The sequence below is a fragment of the Protopterus annectens genome, chromosome 12.part0 (genome assembly GCF_019279795.1).
Source record: "Protopterus annectens isolate FY-2018-M chromosome 12.part0, PAN1.0, whole genome shotgun sequence".
NCBI classification, from domain to species: domain Eukaryota; kingdom Metazoa; phylum Chordata; order Ceratodontiformes; family Protopteridae; genus Protopterus; species Protopterus annectens.
In genome coordinates, this window is record NC_056746.1 from 264,129,937 (window position 1) to 264,157,848 (window position 27,912).

The following is a 27,912-nucleotide window of genomic DNA, read 5'->3' on the forward strand; positions in this document are numbered from 1 at the left end:
ATCCATGGGACCTGACAACATCCCAGGCTGCATTCTACATGGACTACAGAACAAACTGGCACCCCACCTAAGTACCATGTTCAATCATAGCCTCACTTCAGGCTTTGTGCCCACTGAATGGTGCACAGCGATGGTTATCCCACTACACAAAAGGGGATCCACCACGGACCCCGGAAACTACTGCCCCATTAGCCTGATGAGCCTGGTCTGCAAGGCCATGGAATGTATCATCATGGAACTTATAAACAAAGACATTGGTAATCTCCAAACTCTGGACCCCACCCAGTTCAGGTTTGTAAAGGGCAGATCATGTCTCCTAAACCTGACAGACTTCTTTGAAGCAGTCACCAAAGCCGTAGATGAGGGTAAGGTGGTTCACACAGCCTATCTAGATCTTGCCAAGGCTTTTGACACCATCCCCCACTCTGGAATTATAGATAAATTCACTAAACTAGATATAAATCCCTATGTCACAAGATGGGTTGCCAACTGGCTCACTGACAGAACCCACACTGTGAAAGTAGCAGACTCCAAATCCGACTTTAGACCAGTGACAAGTGGAGTACCACAGGGTTCAATCCTGGGTCCTCTCATGTTTGGTATCTGCTTCACTGAACTACAGGCTAACACAGAAGGTCTTTGGCTAATAAAGTTCACAGATGACTGCAAACTAGGAGCCATAATCAAAACTCCTAACAATGTGGACATCCTGCAAAAGGGACTCACTGAGACAGATGCCTGGTGCCAAAGCCATGGCCTCAAGCTCAGTGCCAAAAAGTGCATTGTCATCCCCTTTGGTAAAAACTCTGTACCCATAAACTACCACATAGGCGGTAGTAAACTTAACACCGAAAGTGTGATAAGAGACCTTGGGACACAGGTGGACAGTAGTCTCTCCTTTGATAATCACATTGCCACAGTAGTCAGGAAATCCTTCTATGTGGCACACCTCATCACAAAAGGCTTCTCATCCAGGAAAAAAGAGGTTATTGTTCCGCTCTAATCATCACTCATTAGACCCATTATAGAGTACAACGCCCCTTTTGGTATGTATCTCACAAGAAAGGCCGCAGAAATACCTCACAAATAGGATTACCGGCCTCAAACAGAGGACCTATGCAGACCGTCTCAAAAATCTCCATCTTTACTCTGTCGCATATCGCCTACTCAGAGGCGATCTCTGCCTAACATACAAAGCTATGTCAAACCCAGAGCTGTTGGACATGCTTCACTTAAAGAAATCCCAATCCCTCTGAGCTAAACGCTCTAGGGACCTAAACCTTGTCATCACAATAAACAGAACATGCTGGAGGGATAGATTCCTGTCCCAGAGACTTCCCATACTCTGGAACAAACTACCTATCTATATCAAACAAAGCTGCTCATTAGCACTCTTCAAGAAAAATCTTGATGACTGGATGGGAAATAGGAAATTCACCCCAGGGATCACTTCTGTGGCTCTGTTTGACAGTGGCACAGGAAAATAATTTTCCTGGGTGGCGAAAGCCAGGGTACCTTTTTGGCTAGTTTTATATAGGCCCAAGGGCCAATAGCCTAGTACGTACCTATGAACCTATGAACCTATGAGTAGGTAGCATGTCTTAAAGAAATTTCTAAAGGTATCTTGGGTGGAAGTGATCTCTGATTTTAGTTTTATTTTGAAGGAGACTGCTTTATGGCCTGACCTAACAAGTGAAGAAGATACGCAATTGATGGTGCAAGATGTTTCCATATTACTAGGGACAAGATCCAAGATGTTATTTTCCCTGGTGGGTACTTTCATTAATTCTCCAGGGCTTTGTATTGACAAACTCCAGAAATATTGGTTTAGGTTTCCCAGTCATAGTTCTCAACCAATCAGGGACTAATCAAGAAATAATAAGGGACAATCATGGACACTTTTCATATATTACTAATATTAATTTGAGACATGACAAAATAGCACGAGTGAATATACATTATCTAAAGTAAAAGAAATCTGTAATGCTAATTATTGTCATTATTTATTAACTGTAATTCATCACCTTTTCTCCAAAAGTCACCACTTTTAGTTGCAATTAAAAGGGGCAGAGCTAAAATTTCAGTCAAAATCAGGGCTGTCCCTGAAAAATCAGTGACAGCTGAGAGGTGTGTTCCTAGTCAATAGTTGAATAGTTTAGATCACCTAGGAACATGGTATTGGGTTTAATACCGAACGCCTCTAGTTCCTGCAGATAGGCATTGTGGCTTTCTTTTGTCATAGAGGGATTTCCATAGCTAGCTAATATATGGTACGAGACCTTTCTGATGGTTATTTGGACATGAGGATCTCTAGTGCTTCATGCATATTTACCAGCCTCGATGTGGGTCTCTTCTGGATGTAGACTGAGAAACATCCACCTTTTTTCCCCTCCTGCACAGCATCTGGTCCAGTGGCATGGAAGGTGTTATAGCCTTGTACCACCGGAGTGCTCTCTATCATTTTAAAACATGTTTCAGTAACTACATGGACATCAATGTCTTCAAGGGTGAGAAGGGCTTGTAGGGAGTGGAGTTTATTATTCAGGCTCCTCACATTGATCAATAATTCAGCTTCATATTTTCCTTTGCTTATTTTATGTTGGTAGGTTTATTACGTTGGCATTGCTTAAAAAAGCCACTATGTAGGGCAGACAATATCTTTTCCAGTAATCAAAACCTTAGAGATCACAGATGCAGGCCATCCCTGGTGAAGCGGCATGGTCTCTGAATTATAACCTCCCAGCCTGACGAATGTTGGACCCCCTTTGAATGACACCAAAAACTAAACCAGTTATTGAAGTCAATTCTTTTTTGCTCATATTGCAGCAGCATCCTTGGATCAGGTAGATTGCTGCTGAATGCTAAGCTAATACCTGCCTTGGGCAATAGACTGAGAGCTGCATTATTCCTGTGTTCATATAGTCCAGGAGGGTAGACCTCAAGTCACTGACACCAGCAAGAACTACGACAGAGTCATACTGGTACCTGTTCAAGGACTTGAGTGCATGCATGATCAGATGGATCCTGGCTACAGACAGCGACTAACTATCACTCTTTTCTTTCGCAGCCTGGTAAGAGGCACGTCTCTATATTATGGGGTCACCTATAACAAGACTGTTTGGTTGGGTCTTTTACAATGGTGTCACCTATAACAAGACTGTTTGGTTGGGTCTTTTACAATGGTGTCACCTATAACAAGACTGTTTGGTTGGGTCAATGTTTATCTTATGGGCACAACATCTCTGGCTTTGAGACTCCTTGTGCTATGTGAGGAAGTAGGTTTAATATAACAAGACTGTTTGGTTGGGTCAACGTTTGTCTTATGGGCACAACATCTCTGGCTTTGAGACTCCTTGTGCTATGTGAGGAAGTAGGTTTAATATACTGAGTGTGCTTTGTGCCTGTGTTGTGTTTTGGAGGTCTCTGAGGTTTAGGCAAGTTAATCATTAGAACCTGAGCGTATGTAGATTATGTGTATTGCGATGGCCTTGGAATGGTGTGACGTGTGCTGTGCTGTTTTTGATGTTTGTGTCTGAGTTTACTGTGTGTGATATTTTTGCCTCCAAGTATATATTACATATGTTCACCTCTCTCTCTAGTCAGGCAGCATGAAGGGCAGAGATAACTATAACTGCTTAAGAGTTCTGTTTTAGAATAATGTTTGGGTGGACCTGTTACTGAGAATTTAAATTTCAATACAAAACAACTAGCCTGGAATCTTCTACCACCAGCAAGAACAAGTAAACTAAAAAACTAAAAAACTAAAAAAAAAAAAAACTTTCTAATTTTTTAATGTAATGCTAAAATCAGTGCAAGCAGTATCAGTGCACTCTATATTAAGTGATTTTATCAAAGGGCATTTAGTTCAGAACCACTTTTCCTTTTTTCCTATTTCTTGCTTTCTCTATATTAAGTGATTTTATCAAAGGGCATTTAGTTCAGAACCACTTTTCCTTTTTTCCTATTTCTTGCTTTCTCTATATTAAGTGATTTTATCAAAAGGCGTTTAGTTTAGAACCACTTTTCCTTTTTTCCTATTTCTTGCTTTCTCTATATTAAGTGATTTTATCAAAGGGTGTTTAGTTCAGAACCACTTTTCCTTTTTTCCTATTTCTTGCTTTCTTCCTCCTCTGCATTTTTTAACTTTTTCATTTTTATTGTTATATATGTATACAGTTTAACAGACACATTTTCCCATATAATGTTCATACCACATTTGTCTACCATATTATGCAACATGATTGCGATAGTACAGATGGCACAAATGTTTGATATTCACATATTATTTCAAAGAACAACATTTCTTTGCATTTCTCCTCATTCCTACTTCATGCACAAACATAGCATCTCTCAAAATTTGACCTGTATCATTCATAGGTTCATAGGTTGATAGGGGTATACTAATCTAATGGCTGCAAAGGCCTTTATAAGCCTAGCGTGCAACCCAAGAGTGTCACACAACTTTTTGTGTCTTAGAGATTTATATATAAAGGGTATATGTTTGTTGGGACATGATTTACTGACTGCCTCTGTCCATCAGATACATAGACACCAGACCAGGGGTGAATTTCCTATTTCCCTTCCACTGGTCTAGGTTATGCTTGAATAAGGTTAGGAAGGGTCTCTGCTTCAGATGGAAGGGGAACCTGCTCCAGAGAATCAGAATACATATCTACATCTCCAACACATCTTATTTATGTTACAAGCAAAATTCAAGTCCTTAGTTCTGATACTGTCTGTTTTGGAGTTATGCAAAGTATTCATCAGAGCTGGATCCAAGGATGCCTTGTATGCTAGGCATAGGTTAACTCTCAGTAGTCTGTAAGAAACAAGAGTATAAAGACAGGGCTTTGAGGCAATCCACATAAGACATTTTGTTTATGCCCTGAGTCTGATGAAGGCTGAATACAGTGGTATGATGACCTCCCTGGACCTAGGTGCCATGCTTCTTCTTATATGTTAATTGAAATAGAATGATTTCCTCACTACCTTGGACACATGTTGGTCAAAGGCTAGGTTACCATCTACTAAGTACCCAAATCCCTCACTATTGGGTAAATTCTTAGGGGTGATTTCTTAATGACATAGTTTCCTGATGTGGCCAACTTCACAAAAGGTACTATTATGCATTTCTTGGCGTGGAGTTTTAATCCGTGACTTTGGCACCCATTAATTTCATTGTGTTAGACCCTCTTGTAAGATGTTAGTGCCTTGGGTGGGATTCTGTGACTGCTCCTAACTTGTAATCATCTGCTAACTTTGTCAGCCAGAAGCCTTTGATTTCTGAGAAGTATATGCCAAAGAGGAGTGGGCCAGCATGGATCTCTGAGGGACTCCACTGGTGACTGGTCTCTTTATGCAGTGGGTTTCACCATTCCTAACTTTCTGGTCCTATTTGTGAGCCAACTTATCCCAATGAGGTTTCCCATTACATATTTTGTGCTGTATTAAGCACCAGGGGCGGCCCATGCTATTGGAATGCTGGACTGCAGCCCCCCAGCTGTAAAATAAGAAAGAAAGTCAAATAAAATAAAATAAAACAAAAAAGAAAAAAAAAAAGAAATGATAGCAAATAGCGGACTTTCGCGCATGCGCAATAGCATTTCTGATATCCGGACTGCTGCTGAGACAGTCTGGAGCATGCGCAGACTGTCTCAGCAGCATTCCAGATTATGAAGCATTCAAGTGCACAGATGGACTCGGACTGCAACGTTAGCAGGCTGGGAGTCTCGTCAGGGAAGGACATCTCATGGGCTTAACGAAGCTGTGGAAGGATTTACCTGTCCCAGGTAGGGTGTGTGTGTGTGTGTGTGTGTGTGTGCGTGTAAAATGCCCCAGGTGCAACATGGTGGTGGCCAGAGAATAAGGCTTGAACCCTGTACCTTGGGCCCAGGTGGCAAGAGCCTGAATTCCCTACCCATCACCATTTGTAAAAATGTTGCAAATTTTTCCCTCATACTTGTTCTGTTCCTCATAAAATCTGTGGTTCTGTATTTTTGTGTCCTTTCAAAGCCAGTAGTGCATTGATGCAGTGGTAGCATTGTTGCCTGACAGCTACATGTTCTCTGGTTTGATTCTTGGCTGGGGTGCCTTACCTTCTGTGTGGAGTCCGTATGCCCTCCCTGTTTTTGTGCCTCCCATCTTACAAAGACATGTGTCTGTCTGGAGTGTTTCTCCCTGGGTCTCTGCTAAAAATTAGCTTTTGTTCCAAGTCAGACTTTCCTGGTTAACAAATGTTAAAAATGACACTCATTTGAATATCAGACTTCATATTCTTCAGAAAGTGCATGGTAACACAAAAGCTTTTATTCTAGCAATTTTCTAAGTGTATAAGATGGATATTTGAAATTTGTCCCTATTTTTGGGACTGTATTCCCCCATTATTGGCTTAATCCAGGTTTTGTGCTAATGTTGAGAGCTATGGTAAGAACTGAATTCCCTGAATATGTTTGGGGGCTACATTCCCCCATTACTGGCTTTGTCCGGGTGTTTTTTGCTAAGAGGCTGAGAGCTATAGTGAGAACTGAATTCACTGAATGTTTGGGGGCTGTATTCACCCATTATTGGCTTTGTTCTGGTGTTTTGTGCTAAGAGGTTGACAGCTGTGCTATAGTGAGAACTGAATTCACTAAATGGTAGCCGTTTAAGTTTCCGACTTATTCTTTCACAAAACAGCTGATTTGGCATAGTGGTATGTTGCTCTGACTGTTTTGCACAGGGTCCTGGTGTCCCACAGGGCTCGGTCCTTGGCCCCCTATTGTTTGGCATCTACTTCTCAGAAGTACAGGCCAACATGGGAGGACTTTGGCTGACAAAGTTTGCAGATGACTGCAAACTGGGCGCCATAGTGGAAAGTGCATCGGACACTGATATCCTTCAGAAGGGACTCACGGAAACAGATAGCTGGTGCCAGAGCCATGGCCTGAAGTTAAACGCCAAAAAATGTATAGTCATACCCTTCGGGAAAAACAAGGTAACCCCAAGCTACCATATAGGTGGCAATCCACTAAGCACAGAAGAGGTTATCAGGGACCTGGGGACCCAGGTTGACAGTGGCCTTTCTTTTGACACTCACATTGCTAAAGTGGTTAGAAAGACCTTCTACATTGCCCACCTGATCATGAAGGGATTCACATCCAGATCTAGTGAGTTCATTGTTCCCTGTACTCTTCACTTATCAGACCAATGATCGAGTACAATGCCCCATTCGGGATGTATCTCACCCGACATCTGCAGCAATTGGAGAGACCCCAAAAGTTCCTCACCAAAAGGATAAAGGGACTCCAAAATCTGTCATATGCTGCCAGATTGAAGAAACTCCAGCTCTATTCAGTCGCATACCGTCTGCTCAGAGGTGACATGTGCCTGACATACAAGGCCATGTCCAACCCGGAATTAATGGACATGCTCCACCTCAAAAATCCAAATCCACCAAAACCACTAGAGCAAGCGACTTAAACCTTAGCACGGATATAAATAGGACGTGCTGGAGGGATAGATTTATCACTCAGAGACTCCCTATGCTGTGGAATAAAATCCCGGTCCATGTGAGGCAGAGCACCTCGCTGACTCTGTTCAAGAGAAATCTAGACCTGTGGATGGGAGATCGTAGGTTTACCCCGGGAATCATCTCTGGGTCACTGCTGGACAGAGGCACAACAAACTAATGGGCACAGTATTTTTTCATATAAGGGGTGGCGTAAGCCACAATAATTTGGGCTAGGCTTATAAATGCCTTAGGGCAGATAGCCTAGTATAAACCTATGAACCTATGAACCTATGAAGACTTGGCAGTGAAATGTATGGTGGTAACAAATCATTTTATTTTAGCAACTTTCCAACATTATACAAGCAATGTTTAAAATATGTCCCTGTTTTTTGGGCTTTTGTTCCCCCCCCACAATAAACTTTGGCTTTTTCCAGATTTCTTTGTGCTGCAAAGTTCAGAGATTCAACTGAGTGAGTAGATTTTACAAGGAGCTGAGAGCTGCAGGGGAGCAAAAGTTTAGTGCTGCTTATGCTGAGTCTGCTTGCATTGTTAATAGTACAACAAGTAGTATACTTGCTTTTGATGCAGAAGGCTGTGAGTTCTACTCCCACAGCAGATAGATGCATTTCTGATACTGTAGTGTGTTGCAAAAGGGGTGGATGCGAAGATACCTAATAACTATGAACCTGTTATCAGTTTGCCATCCATTACCTATTGCAATATTGCTAGCTTATCACTTTTTTTAGTGTAAGACAGGCAATTTATTCCTCAAGGGTAATGGGCACTTTATGTGTAGATGAAACAATGAAATACCAAGTTGTTTGTTAGCAGCAACCTCTTCATTAGTTACAGATCTTTTTAATGTGGAATTATCTACATGACTTTTACTTCTTCAGAGATTGTGCATATGTACTGATACTGGTGGACTGTAGAAGTTTAAGTAGACTTTTATGATGGATATTTTCTGAATTGGGCAGTTTTGTCATTACTGGTGCATGCATTCTGTGTCATTGTTTACTGGAAAAATTTCAAAACAATACATTTAAAACACCCCCTAAAACTGTACTGTATTGTACAAGGAATATAATTTAATACAATCAGGAAGGTGTATGAAAGAGCATGTGTATGTTTCGTGTGCAAGGGGCCTGTGATTTGAAAACAGCCCAAACCCAAAGTTAATCTGCCACTTTCAAAATGTATTTTCTTTGAATGTGGGTTCAATGCTGTTTCAGTGATTGCGAGTTTTCAAGGGCAGAGAAGTTTTAATGCTAAGTCTGTTCTCATTGTGAGACTGCATTGCTTTGTTTAGCAGATATGATATCTATTAGTGTTTGCTCTGTAAAATGCAAAATAAGACTTTTAAATGAAGTCGAAATCATCGCAGAAGTAAAGCAGTATGCACATTAGTGTTTATGGTAAATGGGGTGAAATAGCCAAGTAATGGTTCATTGGAATGGCTGTAGGGGGGAAGCTCCATTCGACCATGATTTTGTGAGGGGGGAAGGGCAGCAAACTCAAAGACAGCCCCGGCTGAACTATACCTCTCAACTGTCCAGATTTTTGCAGAATGAATAGATTTTTGCTTCTCATTTTTCATTTGTTCCTCATAAAATTTGTGGTTTTCTGTCAGATCATTTAGGAATGAAACCATGACAGACACTGAGTTTCAGACTTCATAACCTTCAGAAAAATGCATGCTAAAGCAAGACCTGTTATTTGATCAACTGTCTCATTTTATACACGAGCAATTTTTAGTACTGTTTATATGTTCCCCCCATATATTTGGCCTTGTCCAGATTTCCTGCATTAACAGGTTGAGAGGTACATGCAAATAAATTCTTTATAGAATTAGGCATATCCAAACCTCTCAACTGTCCCTGATTTTGTCTCAAAATGTTGCTCTTCCCCTAATAATCCCTCCGCAAAATGGCAATTTTGGAAGAAAACATGTAGGGTTTACAATTAATAAATAACTGTAATAATCAGTTATATATATTACTTTTATTTCAGAAATGCATGTAGATTCTTTTATTTTGTCAGCTGCTCAAGTTAGCAGTACTAATATTAAAAAGTGTCCCTTCTTTGACAGGTTCTCAGCTGTATTGTATGGCTATTTTATATTTTTGAATCACATTTTTGGTCCATTTTTCATAAAATTGTGTTTTTTTTTTTGGCAAATTAGTGGCAAATCATTAACGACTGAAGTTAGAAAATAATAACAGACATTTAAGTTTCAGAAGTCATACCCTTCAGAAAATTCATACTAATGCAAGACCTACTATTCTATTATCTTTCTAATTTTATAAGAGTAATATTTAAAAATTGTCCTTATTTTTGGGCCTTTGTCCCACCTCTATGTATGACTTTGTCCAGATTTCTTGCTCTGAGGTTGAGAGGTATGACAAATGTGTCAGGACCATCACAGTCAGCCAGAGACATTTCAAATTGTGACATACTTGTTGCATCCCACTCCATGTAGTGACTCTGGATGTGTCCAAGCAAGGCAAGGAGAAGTTATGCAGTGTAAATGTGCAGACTATCTCCCCATCCAAGGTAGACACAAGTACTTCAATGGCTTTTCATCTGTCCTTGATTTTGCAGAATGTTCTGGTTTCTGTCATATTTTTATACTGTTGATTTATGCTTATTATTATTCAGAAAGTGCCTGTTGCTCTGTGTTTAAGTAGCAGTGCTTTAATGAACATCTGGTAAGCTTGCCTGAGATTATAAGATGCAAGTAAGTTTTAATAAGCATACTGTTAAAGAACTGCCAACAGTGAAAGCCTTTCTGTTGTTGCCATGCAGAGAATACTTACATAACTAGATAACATATAAGTCTTGGGTACTGAAATGCATATGACAGTATTTGTAATAAAGGACAGGATTACATTATTTTAAGAGCTCATTACAGGCTTTACCTGCAAACTAGACAGAATGCCAATCTATCATGTGCGGTCCATATCCTGTGCAGTAATCCTTTAAGCAATGTATGTTGAGCTTGTTTCCTGTTTGCTTTTCATTTTTTACTTTGATCATGTTTTCCCCATGAAACAAGTAGATAGTTGTTGTCAGGCAGCAGGTCTTTTTTGGATAAGAAACATTTTTACAAGTGGGGGTATAACAGAGATTGCTACTTTCAGCATGTTACTTGGTACTTTAATAAAGCTGAATATAAATTATAATTAGAACTGGAGTACAAGGAGAAGTGGTTTGAGTTGAGTGCTGCTTGTTTTTCTTATACTTGATTTTGACTAGCATTCCAGTAATGTATTTAAAAAGTAATTTATTTTATCATGCCTCACAACCTTTTTGGTTCCATCTAGATATTAAGTAAGCTGTCATGCAGCCAATGGATTGAAATATGTTTTTTCTTCTACACTTCATTTTGTCTTGATTGGACTCTCATAATGATGGTTTGGCACCCAGGGCAGAGTATTTAATTAAAGTTACAGCTTTTGTGGTTTTGAGCATAGCTCCTCCCCTTTTTAGTTGGCCACACCCATTCCCATTGACCCCATCCATTCAGCTGTCTCCTGCAGCCCCCCTTTGATTTGAAGTCACCAGCCGCCAGTGACACCATATGCAAAATTTGGACTACACTCCTTCCCTACCTCTTTATTATTTGGAAGGTTGCTCCTTTTGGGCACAGTGTATCTTATCATTGGTATTCCCTGCATACATACTTGGTAGTACCATTACTAATTCACTACAACTACACAACTACAGTTTCACTAGTTTCAAAACTCACTGTTGCCTCTTTGCTTGATCAGTCTGCTCATTTCTGAGACCCCCCCTTACACTTTCTTGTCAACCATTGTACGGTCATCTTCCATAGTTTTTGCACCCAGATCTTTGATCCTCTTTCTATTTAAATCTCCCAGATTCTCCCCTTTCCAAGTCTCAACATCCATCTGACCACCCCCACCATATATCTCTCTCTCTAGCTATATACACACACATGCACACACACACACACACACACACACACACATATATATATATATATATATATATATATATATATATATATATATATATACATATATATATACTGGAGCGCCTTCTGTGTGGAGTCTGCATGTCCTCCCCACGGTCGAGTGTTGTTCGAAAGACATGCGTGAATGGGCGTACCTTCATTGAAGGTTGGGCATTGGGCTGACACCTCCGCACCATAAAAATCGACTGCCAATCATTAGCGGACTGGAGTTCCGCTGTGGTGACCCCTAACCGGGAAAAGCCGAAAGAAAAACAACATATGGGTCCACTTTGTAATTTTGAAATACTGAAATCCCAAATTTCAGTATTTTGAAACCACAAAGCCGAAAACCCAACCATAACTCACAAATTCGAAAACACACAACCGCGAAATTCAAAATCCTGTAATTACGCTACACATACAGTACACACATAAACATAAACAAAACTCCCCCCACAATCAAACTAATTCATCTAAACTATATATAGGCAGGGGGGCAAGCCCCCATGCACCCCCATGTCAGGGGTTGCCCCCCCACGTACATATTCTAACTCCGAGATCACACAAACAGTAACACAAACAAAACTCACACACACATCTTACAGTCCCTCAAACACACATATAACAGTCACAACACACACTTACACACACTAAACCCCTAACCAACATACTTATACACACAAACTTATCAAAATTAAACCCAAACATCCACATACCGTACCACCGGAACCAGAAATTAAAAATATCCGTGCTTCGGGATTTTAAATTTTGCGCTTCTGCCCGTTTCGGAAATGTGAGTATGTGGCTTTGTAAGTTCGAAATACTGAAATTCGAGATTTCAATATTTCGAATTTACAAAGTGGACCTATATATGTATATATGTATATATATATATATATATATATATATATATATATATATATATATATATATATATTGGTTCACTTAGTTTTTTTGAAATTTTTGTTGAGACACTTTGATTGACAAAACAGATGGTCAGCAGCTGTGTGTGATCAGACAGTTCCTGGGTTTGAGGAATATGCCTTTTCTACAGGGATTGTGTAATATCATAGTTAATATCTATAATTAGCAGCCCCTGCAAAAAAATATTGTAAAGGTTGCGTGCTCTGAGATGTGCTGTCATTCTTTTTTTTTTTATGTTTATGTATTGACATTGGTGATGTCAACATTTGGAAGTTTCGATAATTTAAACATATATATAAATATATATCTATATCTATACAGAGGTGGACTGCCTTTGGTGTAAAAGATGTTTGGTCATCATCTGTTTAGATCATACAGTTCTTGGGGGTGGGGAATCTGCTATTTCCCCAATATCCTGCGATATATATATCTATATAGAGATGGACTACCTTTGGTGTAAAAGATGTTTGGTCAACATCTGTTTAGATCATACAGTTCTTGGGGGTGGGGAATCAGCTATTTCCCCAATATCCTGCGATCTCGGAGTTAGTATATATAATTTAAATTTTGCATGTGCCTAGATATTTTCTCAGTGCATGTATGGTTTTGTGTTGTCATTGCCAGCATTTTCCGGTCGACATTTGCAAGATTGATGTATAGCTGTGGATTCATATCGAACACTTGTTCAATTCCCTGAAAATTGAACTGAGAGCATTGAAACATAACACATCATTAACATAAAAAAAATAAAACCATGTGTTATGCAGGGGTCAAGCCCCCCACAAACTGCACACCCCTAAGTACTAAATATACATGCTTTGAGGCCACACTATAGCAGGGAAAGAGTAAGGGAAAGATCCCCATTGTCCTGCATCCCCCCCACAAAAAAACAGTAAATACCTTACAAATACTAGTATTTACAATCTCTCTTTCATAAACCTTTAAAAAATAAATACATACATAAAAATAGTACTGCTACACAAAAAAAAAACTGAAGCTTTTACTTCTCATAAAAATACATCTCCATATTGCAACAGCCTCAGTTCATGCATTTGATATTCCGAATGATTGACAAGATATACACACACACACACACACACACACACACACACACACACACACACACACACACACACACACTCACATATGCATGTATTTCATGTATTTCTTTGCATCACTGATGAAATTTCACCTTCGGCAAATGCATCAAAAAAGTTCATCACTGTGATCGCAAACATCTAAAACCCCCCACAAAACTAAAGTGATCACAGATGTAAATTAATGGATTACATTTGCAATCTCATACTAGAAAAACATTGCTTTTATATGGGGTGCTTGGCATGGGAGCTCTACCCCCGCACCCCCAGAAATTAAATATACTAATTCCACTGTTGCATGACCACAGGGAAGAAGATAAGTCCTGATGTTATTTTACAGTCGAACTACAACTGTATTTATATATATATATATATATATATATATATATATATATATATATATATACACACACACATACACACACACATATGTGTAGTGAATATGTATAATAGTATTGTGACTTTAAGAAGTAATTTATCCACAGTACACTGAATATGGTTTGCCAGTTGTTAGTGTGTTTGTGATAAGTAATGAAGCATTTAACATTGTTCTTCTGTTTTTGTTTTGTGCACCATTAAAGCTGTTTCACTTCAGATGCTGGTGCGTCCTCACATTATTTACATTGTCTGTGAAGATAACTGAGTAACCAAATGTGCCCAAGGTGACAGGCAAGATTTGTACAGAGCCAAGTGTTTAGTAGATGGAAATAAAGAACCTGGATAACTCAGGTGCTTTAGTTGTTTTTTTTAGCTATTAGTTGAGAAAGTTTATGTATTAATTTGGCATTACTAAGGATTAGCTCGTATCATCTGAATGTTATAGATTCTCCTGGTTTAATTTCTTCAAATATTTTGGGTTTCTAATATCATGACAGAAATAGACCCGTCTCGAAGTCAGAGTATAATGAGAGATACTGAAATTAGCATTGGTTCAGTTTTTGATGTTAGCCAAGCATGGTCTTCCCATCCCCAAAATGTGCCCAGAATCACCTCTTTCTGTAAATTATATGGGATTACATGTATTGACAGCAGGATGATTGTAAATTCTTTCTCATTAGACATTTTGCTCCCACTACTACTATTGGGATTGTGGCGGTATCTTTCTCTTGTTCCTGCTTGCAAATCCTGGTATTTTATGACTCTGTGTGTCTCTCTGTATGTAATTCATTGTTAATCACTGGGTGAAGCAATTTCAATGATCAATGCTACAACCGTTTTTCATGGATTACTGTTTTTGGTTTTCTTGCATCTATTTCTTGAACTGTTGGGATTTTGTGATCCCTTATGAATATAAACCTCGTTATTCTCTATAGTGCTTTGTGGTTCACATCTCCAAAGACTGTCAGCTACTTTTATATTGTAGTGTTTGCACAATCCCCAGTGCAACAGTCTTGCCACATTTTTGTGCCTTTCAGTATACGAGTCCTCTGCCATGACTGTATTATACCCCAACAACAAGATGTGTCACTGTTTCTTATTCTTTTTTTTTTAGTTGTTTTTTTTGGCACATACAGCTGCTGTCTGATTTTTGTTTACTTCTGGTTTGATTTCCATTCTTGCTTGATACTGAAATGCTTCTGCTAAATTAAGCAAAGATATCACCTTAGACTTCCTCCCCTCATGTCTTAAAACTGTCTTAAAACTTTCATTATGTTTGGATCTGGTGAGGTCAACAGACATGTATGCAGTCCCATGACTGCAGATCTATAAAACAGCAAGTAGTATATAATCCTGATATGCACTGATTTTTATATATCACTTGATAAATGTGAAACATTTTTCTTGTTTTCTTGTCCAAAGAAAATTGTACTTAGAACAGGAAGAGCAAATTAATTTATAGCTTGGACTTTATTCTTAAATGTCATAACAATTTTTATTATTAGTTTTAGTCTTCTGAAGTGTTTCTTATTAAGTTTTATTCTCATTTGTTCATGTTCTGTTGTTGATTTTCATCTGTTCCTGCTCAAGTTCATTTATATTATATTCCTGTCCAAGACAGATATTTTACTGCTGCTTCAGCTTTTCTGTTTTACATCTTATTTTTGCACATTTATCAGACCAAATGCCATTCTTATATCATCTGAGAAAGTTATAACCATTTTAAGTTGTGCTTTCGGGTCTATATTATGTTGCTGAAACAGCATATCAATGAATGCTGTTTCGGCAACACATAAACCACAAAATACGAATGCAGCAAAAGCCCAGGTCAATAGGAAAAAAAATTGGTAGACCAACAAGACATGACACACCATTTAAAACATTTCAAAGTTGGGGGCCTCGCCTCCCCCCCAACTAAATATACCAACTCTGAGATCTCATTAAAGTGGGGTAAATGTCAAGGTCACGGCTGACCTGGGCTTTCGCTGTATTCATATTTCACGGTTTATGTGTCACCAAAATGGCATTTGTTGTTATGTCATTTTGGCAACATAATATAGACCCGTGCTTTCAGCTACTCCTCTTCTGAACTATACAGTTTTAAGTCATCCACAAACAGTAGATGAGAAGTCTTTAAACAAGACTGGTTTCTGAGAGGCCATTTTTAACCATAGCCTAATCTGTTAAATAAACAACTTAATGGTTTTTGGGCAATGCAGAACAGCAACACTGACAGAGAATCACCTTGGAATATCCCACTTTGAATTTTTATCCCTAGCTCGATACCTCTCAACTGTGTAGACTTTCACAGAATGTTTAGATTTTTGCCTCATATTTTTTGTCTGTTCCTCATAAAATTTGCTGATGAAAGGTGCCAGAAAGCCACATTTCTATATGAGGCATTTTAACAGGACTTGGACAGCTGCTATATGTTTCATCAGTGGAGATTTTTAAGCAATGTTTATTGAAATGCTTCCACTGAATTGCTGTTTTCCAGAACTGCTGCATCATGAGACATTCACTACCTAGCTTAGGGCCATTTATAACAAAGTAGGGAGTATGAGTAAGGCCTGCTTCATATGCTTAACAACGCGCAGTGGTGCAGCGGTTAATGCTGCCACCTCACAGCAAGTGGTTCTCCAGTTTGATTCTCGGCTGGGATGCCATCTGTGTGGAGACTGCGTGTCCTGCCTGCATTTGGTGGGTTTCCTCCAGGTACTCCAATTTCCTCCCAAATTCCAAAGACATGCGTCTGGAGCATTTCTCCCTGAGCTTCCACTGAAAAATATGTCCTTGTTGGACTTTTCTGGTCAACAAATGTTAAGTAAACAAATAAATTCTAAAAACCTTTAATGAAGAATATCAAATTCAGATCTGAACACAAAATTCAAATGCTGTGCTATCCCGAAACAGAGAATCACGAGCAACTATTAGAAATATAAACAGCCTGGAATATCTCTAAGGAAAACTTATATTTATTACTATAACTAATTATAAATGTATTTACTGTAGATAACCAAGGCAATATAAGTGATCAGAGCTCATCTTCAGCGGAGGCATGATGAAAAATTCAGCAACAAAAATATTAAACAGCAACAATTTGCAAACCTCTAAACTTGCAAGGAATGTATGTTCTACAAACAGAAAAATCTTCAAGGACAACAAACAACTATACTCATAAAGGACAATATTTAATATTTATGTTTGTTCACAAAACAAATATGCAAATAAATAGTTAATAATATTCATGTCCTAAAAGAGGCAGGATTAACAATTAAAAGACTGACAAGCACCAGCACAAACAATAGTTTCATTACTGCAAGTACTTTGTATCAGGCCTGAATATGCATAAACATAGTGCAGTTTACTGTAACGGAATTCAAGATTATGATTCATAGACATAAAGTATGCTTTTTCACAGTGCTGTACAGATTAACTTGTTTTTATGAAATGGGCACAGGAGCTCATTTTACACAGAGGTGTACAAAGCCCTCCTGCACGATTCATCTATAATCCCATCTACAGTCAAATGGGTATATGTCAAGATGACTGACTTTTCTGAAACTTAAAAAAAAAAAAAAAAAAATATATATATATATATATATATATATATATATATATATATATATATATATATATATCGAAGAGACCATATGATTGAGTTTCTGAAAACTTTAAACATTAAAAAAATGGAAAAAAAAAAGAAAACACGAAAATCTACCTTTTTTATGTTTTTGCAGAGGAGGCAAGCCCCCTGCGCCTCCCACACCACCTGCAAATTATATACCAACTCTGAGATCGCACTACAGTGAGGAAAAGGGTAAATTTCCCAATTCTCACTGTACCATGCTCTCCATTCAAAAGCTTCGAGTTTTCAAAAACTCGATCATATGGCCTTGACCATATGGAGTTTGAGTTTCTGAAAACTTGATCAACTGACAGGGACCCAGTCAAACAGTTGCTGCACTATGGGGCAGTGCATAACATCACAGTACAGTGCAGCATAGCGGGGAAAAGCTAGGTAGTGAGGTATTATTTAAATACCTCACTAAATAAAAGTTTCCGCAGTGTTATACTTTATCTTTATGCCTGTTCTTCATAAAGATTTCAAAATCACTAGGCATGATAGCAGAGTTAGGGTGTTAGTGTAATATAACAGTGAAGGGGTCTGGTGGTTTGCAAGCTCTGTTTGGTGGAGGCATGCCAGAATCACTGTATGGGAGGCAGGAGAGTATATTCATGGTGGAAAGTTTCTCTGCACCCTAGGCCACTTTATTACTGATTTTTTTTCTACCATGCAAGAGAGGATTTTTGTTTGTTTGTTTGTTTGCTTATATGCTAAACTGCACACTAGCAGAGAAGAGGTACTGCTGTACTATTTTGCACAATACCATCAGACTGTATATGGCTAGAATCTCATAGGTTATCCTAGTGGGATCATAGTAACCCAGTGGTGTTAAGTCTATGAATCTTGAATGATTGAGAGGGTAAGTTGCAATTGTACTCCATGCATGGAATTATGTGGCTACACAGTAGGGTAAAACTGCATACCCCATTAAAAATGACGCTAAATAATGTTGTATTTCCTTAACACAGATGCTTCTGTTGATTATCAAGATGGTACTACATTCGTCTGTAGGAGAGGAGATTTATAACAGTGTTGTGCTGGAAATAGGTTGCAACACTTCCATTTTAAACCTAGTATCCGCCTCAGCTAATGTAACAAATTGCACTTATATCTCACTCTTAAGGAAATATAGTCAGTGCCTTATACATCACGTATGCTTAATTACAGCTACTTCTTTTAATATGCAGTCATAAGAAGCTATTTACCATGTTCTGCCATTGCATGCAGTTTTTATGTTTTATCACACCATAGCATACTGCTATTTTGGGCACTTCAGCATGCTGTTAGAAGTTTTTAGAATTTCATTTGGTATGTAATGCAAATTATAGTAAATAAGCAGCAAGTCAGAACCATAGAACTCAGAGCTAAATTTCAGAGCTAATTTGCATATTTAAATTTTCTTTTTATGAGTAACAACATAAATAGAAACTTGCAAATCTAAAAAGGCAGATGATATAGAAGTAGACACCTCATGCACCAGACATGTTCTTATTACAAATGCATCACTGTTTGGAATCTACATGTTTCAAATACTGGCCTAAATTAGCATCTATGCATGTCAAGCAATTAAACTGCATGCTGATTAATAGGGGTTTTAGTCTACCTTTAGTTCTTGAATCAACAAATGTTATTATTTATGATGGTTTGTAAATCCACTGATCTCAATATTTTTGCAGTTTGGTACATTTTAAGTACAATGGAACACTGTAAACTTCCTGATTGTACAAAGCTCTGCTAGTATTTTTGTTGGATAATTGTGTCTTTCGGCTTTTCCCGGTTAGGGGTTGCCACAGTGGAACTCCGGTCTGCTAATGATTGGCAGTTGATTTTTACCTGCTGAGTTGCCAGCCCTAATGCACAACTTTCAACGAAGGTATGTCCATTCACGCATGTCTCCCTGCAGTAGACGCTCTAGCTGAGAGTCGAACCGGTCAGCGTCTTACTGTGAGGTGACAACGCTACCGCAGCACCACCGGATAATTAATCTGTGCAAATGAGAATGAACTAAACTGATGGTCAGAGAGTCATATGTACATACATATGCATAGATAAATGAGTGTACATTTTAAATATATATGTATGTGTATAGCTATATGTCTATATATATATATATATATATATATATATATATATATATATGCATATATCTATATATATCTATATCTTATACACAGATATATATATATATATATATATATATATATATATATATATATATAGCTAATCAATTTGATGTTAAATCAACCTCTGTTCTGTTGACACACTTTGGTTTACAAAACAGATGGTCAACAGTTGTGCAAGATCGCTCAGTCCCAGAGGATGGGGAATATACCCCTGCCTCGGGGATTGTACAATCTTGGATTTAGCATATGTAATTAGCAGGGGATATGAGGGAGCAACCCCCACACATACACTGGAAATGCAGGAAGACTTGTCTCCCTGCAAAAACAATGTTAAGTTTGTACATTTCTGTGGGTAATCTTGGTGCATGCATAGAAGTATATCAACAATTTTATTTCAGTGTGTCAATGTTAGCCACATGTGTATATTCATTTTCATTCTGACAAAAAAGTTCAGATTCCTTTCAGTTATGGAGATTTGATTACATGGGATTCAAAGTAAAATGGTGCCAGTTAGATTAGTCCATATTTTAAAATCAATCCAGTATTTTAATAGCAAGGTAGTGGTTCTAGTAATGGTAGCATTGGCCATGCCAAATGTGTCAAGCTAACAACAGACTGTCTAGTTTCCAATTATTTTTTTTGGACTGCAAGAGAAGTAGTGCACTTTGGCAGGATGCCTCAGGTAACAGGGTAATGACTGGACCTCTGGTGCATTTTTATTTTTCTGGGGTGTTATATACTTCTTATGGGCAAGGCAGGATATATTTTTGTTGGTGAAGAGTGTGTGCTCCCTTGACCCATGCCTGCATGGGGCAAGCTGTCCTGTACTTCCTCATGTGAGGGCTTCACCCATCATGCCTCTCTTCCTTTATTATTCTCATGCCAAGGATGATGTTCCTTAGAAAAATGTAATGAGTAACATTAATGAAAACATGTCAGCATCTCTGTCCAGGAGACTGCAACCCTTTAGAACTTAACCTAACATACTGAGAGCCATGGCACATTTTTATTATAAGTAGTGAACAGCACAGTACAAGCAGTTATCCGCATTTGTGATACAAGCAATGTTGTGCTGAGCAGCTGCATGCAGACCTGTTCTAAATATCTGGACCAACACAGTTCTAGTTGTGAGTTGATGTTTTTAAGTTGTTCCGCTAGGAAAAATAAAGCAGTCTTACTAAAGTTTTGAAAGGTGTCTAGCAGTGCCTCTAAAGTCAGTAAACATTTATTTAATTATTATCTCATTCCTTTTGAGTACTCTTGTCTCTAAGACAGGTATCATTTACGTGCCAAGACCTTGGTGTTGAGTTAATAATGAAGTGTTGGAGATTTAGCAGTGCTGACAAAGGTTATTAAAAAGACTAGGATGTGCCACTATTGCGTTAACCAGATAGGGATCTTATTTTTTATTCATTCATTCATTCATTCATTCATTCATTCATTCATTCATTCATTCATTTTTTGCTGACTGGGTTGGTCACACTAGGCCAGTGTCCTCTTTGCAGAGGAGACCTGCTGTGGTATTTATACATATAGAAGAGAAGGAATCTGAGAATACATAGAATCATAGCAATGACTATGAAATGTTTCAGGGAGTAAAATATATACTCATGATTTCTGTAAAGAAATATAAATGTCTGTTAATCAGAAAACAGAGAGTTTCCTAGAGAATTGTTATGTCTCCCAATGGAGAGCATGAAAAGCATTTCTGTTATACAATCCTGTTTTCCCATAGTCTTGTGAAAGCCTTAGTCTTGTTGCTATTTCATATTTCTTCCTTCAGTATGGCTCAGAACAGGCTGATACATTGTTGCTTCTTGCATAGAGTCAAATAAAAAATTCAGAATGGTTGTAAAAACACTGACCTGGAATGTCAAGAAGAAAACAGAAACAACAGCGATGATCTGCATTCCACAGTGGCAGCTGAAGGTATTTCTTCTGATCGTGCGGTTTATTTGTTATACCTTGGAATGGAAAAACAGAGGAAAGACTTATAAAACCTGATTTATTACTAAAAGTCAGAGCATCATTTTCACTGTGTTTATATAAGACACAAATTACCAGTTGCAGTAATTAACATGCCCAGGTTGTTTCAGATATTTATCAGAGCTGTAAAACTTCCTTTTACAAGAATTGCAAATAAACTGGACAATTTTTGTTCCAGAATAGTTCCAACAAAATTTGACAATTCATCTTTAAATTTTTAAGACTAGAAAAAAAAAGAAAAAAAATCTTGCTTCTCTTTAATTCTTGCTTTTGGTCCGTGTATCAAGTCATTCATAAACCACTTTCAACTAGTGAAGATCAAGGTGAAAGCAATATGAGAAAGGTAGACTACACTTTGTATACCCAGCAGCAATTTCTAGCTTATCTTGTGGAATGCCAAGGTGTTCCCAGATAACATAGAGATGTAATCTCTACAAGGTATCCTGAGTCATCTTTGGAACTTCCTCCAGGAGGCCTGTGCTTGTTATAAACCCTGGGAGGGCATCCTTCTAGGTACCCAAATCACCTTAACTGATTCCTCTCACCTCAATGACCCAATGGTTTAATAGTTTGACATCGTCCTGGATTGCAGAGCTACTCACCATGCTACAGAGGGCTCAGCTGCCTCTAAAGGCTATCCATGATCACAGACTTCCTGTCACTGCCCAAAGCTCATGACCACAGGTGGGAATGGAGGTACAGACTGGTAAGATGAGCATGTCATCCTATGACTCGGTGATCACTTCATTGCCACAGATTGATACAACGCCTGCAGTACTATCATCACTGCATCCCATGACCACAGGTGGGAATGGAGATACAGACTGGTAAGATGAGCATGTCATCCTATGACTCAATGATCACTTCATTGCCACGGACTGATACAACACCTGCAGTACTATCATCACTGCATCCCATGACCACAGGTGGGAATGGAGGTACAGACTGGTAAGATGAGCATGTCATCCTATGACTCAGTGATCACTTCATTGCCACAGACTGATACAATGCCTGCAGTACTATCATCACTGCATCCCATGACCACAGGTGGGAATGGAGGTACAGACTGGTAAGATGAGCATGTCATCCTATGACTCAGTGATCACTTCATTGCCACAGACTGATACAATGCCTGCAGTACTATCATCACTGCATCCCATGACCACAGGTGGGAATGGAGGTACAGACTGGTAAGATGAGCATGTCATCCTATGACTCAGTGATCACTTCGTTGCTACAGACTGATACAACGCCTGCAGTACTATCATCACTGCATCCCATGACCACAGGCGGGAATGGAGGTACAGACTGTAAGATGAGCATGTCATCCTATGACTCAGTGAACACTTTGTTGCCACAGACTGATACAAAGCCTGCAGTACTATCATCACTGCATCCCATGACCACAGGTGGGAACGGAGGTACAGACTGGTAAGATGAGCATGTCATTCTATGACTCAGTGATCACTTCATTGCCACAGACTGATACAACGCCTGCAGTACTATCATCACTGCATCCCATGACCACAGATGGGAATGGAGGTACAGACTGGTAAGATGAGTGTGTCATCCTATGACTCAGTGATCACTTCATTGCCACAGACTGATACAATGCCTGCAGTACTATCATCACTGCATCCCATGACCACAGGTGGGAATGGAGGTACAGACTGGTAAGATGAGCGTGTCATCCTATGACTCAGTGATCACTTCATTGCCACAGACTGATACAATGCCTGCTGTACTATCATCACTGCATCCCATGACCACAGGTGGGAATGGAGGTACAGACTGGTAAGATGAGCGTGTCATCCTATGACTCAGTGATCACTTCATTGCCATAGACTGATACAACGTCTGCAGTACTATCATCACTGCATCCCATGATCACAGGTGGGAATGGAGGTACAGACTGGTAAGAAGAGCATGTCATCCTATGACTCAGTGATCACTTCATTGCCACAGACTGATACAATGTCTGCTGTACTATCATCACTGCATCCCAGGACCACAGGTGGGAATGGAGGTACAGACTGGTAAGATGAGCGTGTCATCCTATGACTCAGTGATCACTTCGTTGCCACAGACTGATACAACGCCTGCAGTACTATCATCACTGCATCCCATGACCACAGGTGGGAATGGAGGTACAGACTGGTAAGATGAGTGTGTCATCCTATGACTCAGTGATCACTTTGTTGCCACAGACTGATACAACACCTGCAGTACTATCATCACTGCATCCATCCAGTGCTCTGTCTCATTTTCCTTTTGCTTTTATTTATGAATAAGACACCAAGATGCTTAACCTCCTCTCCTTGAGGTGGCTCTTTCCCTCATTTTTCTGGGAAGAACCATGACCTTGACCTTGGAGGTGTTGACTTCCATCTCACCTATGCACATTTAGCTGCTCCATTAAACAAAGGACATCACAGTCACTTAAGGTTAACAGCACAACATCATCTGCAAACAAGCAAGATAAAACCATCCTGCTGCCAAATGAGATACTCCTTAGATCTCAGAGGCAACTTTGCATCCATTTCCTTAAACATTTTCCTTTTCTTCCCCTCCATGATAACTAATTAGCCCTTTTCATTCTCTTGTCTCAATGGCAGCTGCTGAGTGGCAAGAGCCAGTCACTGGTGAACTCTCATCTGAGCAAGTGGGATTTTTGCGGCCTAAATCTTTCCCCTTCTCCATCCACATACATCCTGCTTTTACTCAGAAGTGATGCCTCCAGCTGAAGCAAAGGCCTGCAGCACTAGGTTCTGTGGTCCTTTTAATTTTTCCTCACATTTACAAATTCTCTAGCAGTAGTGTGAAGGTACCTCATCTTTTATTCAGTGTCTATGCTGCTGCTGCTGTACCACTCTGGGCTTCCACCAGGAGGCAGTGGTGCAGTGGCCAGAGTACCTCCCTTTAGAGGAACATGCCAACAATTGCCAGTTCCTTCCATTCCTGCAGTCTGGCTCCTCCATTGCCTGGACTTTTAATTGACCCTGGGCCATTTGGGGTGCATTGGTGGTTGTGACATTTTGTGTCTGGGAGCTAGTTTTGCACCTTGATATCCTGCTTGTGAAACTTATGAATAGGAAGAGAGGCAACAGTCACCCTTACCAGAATCACACACTTACCTTGAACATATTCTTGTTAATGCAGAGAATGCAGATACAACTCTTACTCCTCAATGGCAGGAGGTGAATGTACACAGCAGCTTCCTTGAGAACCCAAGTTTTACAGCTCCTAGACATTTAGCACAGAGCTCTATGTAGTAAGGGAGTTTAGTGCTCCAAGCAACATACCCATTTGGTCTCACCTGCATGTGTAAGTGAACACAATTGATAGCTTATAAAGTAGCAACAGGTTATTGTGTAGCAATATTAATTCATTAGAGACTCAAAAAAATAGTTTGGCAGTTTACAAGCCATCATATAGTTTGACACCCTGTGCAGCTGAACTTTCCACCCCACTCCGTCTACGGTTTTATTCAGATCCATATTTTCTGCAATATGTTTCTTTTACCTTCTGAAAATGTGTCCAGAAAAGGTCACCATTTCTATGTCCCTCTTGTGAACAGATTGAGCAATGGCCTACCCTCTCCCTTCTGAGTCATCAGAGGGTTTGCTAGAACCTCTTTGTCACTATACAGAAGTCATTCTCCATGATCTTGCTAAATTTCTTCCACACCCAGGCCTTCAGAGTATTGCCATAGGTGCTGCCTGTTGATACCTGTTGGCACTCTCCATTAACATTGCATAAAAGGTCTATATTTTTAATCTGACAGCCTCCTTCAACACCAGTATCCATCACTATGCCCTAAGGTTACCTCCATGGCATTTGTCAGCAATCTTTTGACCACATTTCCTTGTCATTACTTCATTCCCTGAGGTTGTAAATAGGTTCAGTTTGGACTCATGTCTGTGATCTCCCCAGATACATGACAGAAGGTTTTCTGGAGATGGGAGTGGCATTCCTGGGAGACTTCCACTGCATGTTTGAATTTTCTAGGGCTGCCTAGCTGCTCTGCTGCTCTGGCTGTCTTACCTAACTCTGAGATTAATGATGATCACCTGTGAAACCAGCACCTACCTTGATCTGCATGTCCAGAAACTACAGCCACAAGACATTTGCCATGATTACAAACTCACACATTGAACTTTAACTGAAGTTTCTCTTTACCAAGTACACTTATGAGCATTCTTCTAGAGGACCTATAATCATTGCACTAAGTTGTCTTTGCCTTGTTATCCCAACTTTTTTCAACTTCATAGGTTAATTGATGCGTACTAGGCTAATGGCCCTGGGCCTTTAAAAGCCTAGCCCATGGGACTACCCTGACATCATACCACCCGACCTTAGTTCCCAGTGCCTTTCATGCCAGAAAACTATTTGCAACATTTCATCATTTTCAACTTCTACTCTTGTTACCAAATATCTACCAAACTTTTCCAAACCTACTTTACTTTACTGAACTCCCACCAGATATGTTTACCTTAATGCATTTTTATCCCTCTCATTGTCTGTACTTTCTTCTCTCCTTGTTACTCCTCCCTTCTGCGTTGCCATTTTTATTTGCCTCTTCTAGCTATGCTTTTAACATACATCATTCTGTAGGAGACACTGATTTCTCGGCTTAGCCAGTGTTTCATACCATTTTTTGTATTTTTTTATTAATTCATTCTATGGGACTTCTCTGACAAATGGCTCACTTCTTATCTTTCTTTCCAGTGTCCTATTTCTTCAACTCACTTCCTAACTGTCGCACTTCTGCCCCCTACTTCAACCCCATCACTTAACTTGACCAAATACTTCAGCTAGCCTCTCAGACTGCTTCACCTCCTAACCATTCCCCAATCCCCCTCACCTGTATATCTCAAAAGTAGTGAATAGCTTCCCTCCTCCTTCTCCTTGTCTTTCAAGAGTTCGCTATTTATACTTTTATGTTAGCCCATAAAGTATCCTTAATGTCCCACTAGTCTATGAATTCCCCATTTCAGAAATGTTCACTCTTTCCATTACTTTACCTTGATAATTCTCTGTTAGTACAGATGCCATCTCTTTTCTTATTCCATCCAGTTCACTTTAATCCCCACATTTCTTATACTACCCTGCTGTGTTATGACATGTTTATATCACAAAGTGTAACTCAAAAATAAATGCAAAATGTGACAATAAAATGTAAAGCAAAAGAAAAAAAAGCAAGTTATGCACAGCCGTGTGAAAAGTATAGCCTTCCACTCCCCTTTATTAACATATTTGAACTCCAGGGTCGCACAGCAGGGGGGAAAGGTGAAAATAACCACTGCAATGCACTGCCTGCTCCAATTAGTCAGTTTGATTTCAATATGGATTAAAAGCAATTGCACTAAAGCTACTCACATAAAGTACACATGGAGCATAGGCTGACCATATATACATTGACAGCTGTACTGCTTACCTCTCACATCTGTGGTACTCCATCCACTATTCCTAAATACCCATGCAACCCGCCTTTCCTTGTAGTCACTCTGAGCTCTCTTCCTATAAAGCTACTACTTTTCCTTTCCTTGTAGTCACTCTGAGCTCTCTTCCTATAAAGCTACTACTTTTCTTCAGGATTCTCTTTGCCACTATTTCTTCTGATGAAGGCACTGATGTCAGGCACAGGAGTTGGGGAATAATCATCAGCCTTGGGAGATGTATTCTCCATCAAACTCTTGCCATATTCTTCCCTGAATCCGGTTGTGTTACAATTTACAATCACCTTTTCCCATTTTTTGATGTTATCCTTCATTTTCTCTTCTGCTGTCTGTAACAGTTTTGTATTAAGTATTTAGACCCAGTGACTTTGGCTGACAACGTTACCTATGATGACATGTTATTTCTGCAAGATGAGGTTACTGATTTACTCTCATGGTAGATCAGACCTACCTTCTCTCCAAACCATTAAATTCTTCCAAGACACATTTTTCTTCTTTAACTAAAATCATGCCAGCCAGTGTCCACAGAGGCCTTAATGCTGCCACCAGAATCAACCCTTACACTCTCTTCACTTGTTATTCTTTCCTTCTGTCTCACTATATATGACATCCATTTTCTACCAGCTCTCCTCTGCTACTCATATCATCCAACCTTGCCTTCATGTCTCCATTCCTTGAAGAATAATTACTTAAAGTCCAATTGTTTCCAACATTTCATAATGCCCACCCACTTTCTAGCCTCACCATTAACATTAGCCATACCTTGCAATAACTCCAGAGCCATTTTATGTTTTTTCATCCTTTACCACTCTGCATGTTTTCCTACTTTACACTATTACCTGTTCTTGCATG

The 27,912-nt window shown here is 39.3% G+C and overlaps 1 protein-coding gene across 1 annotated transcript in view; it reads right to left on the reverse strand.

The window, feature by feature from the left end:
• LOC122816494 (glucagon receptor-like) overlaps window positions 1-27,912 on the reverse strand; it is a 2,063,211-nt gene that overhangs the window by 1,160,484 nt on the left and 874,815 nt on the right. Inside the window, exon 4 of the mRNA XM_044089325.1 lies at window positions 21,481-21,579. Within this exon, the coding sequence (XP_043945260.1) occupies window positions 21,481-21,525 (45 nt within the window). The 5' untranslated portion in view covers window positions 21,526-21,579. The remainder of the gene's footprint in view (window positions 1-21,480; window positions 21,580-27,912) is intronic.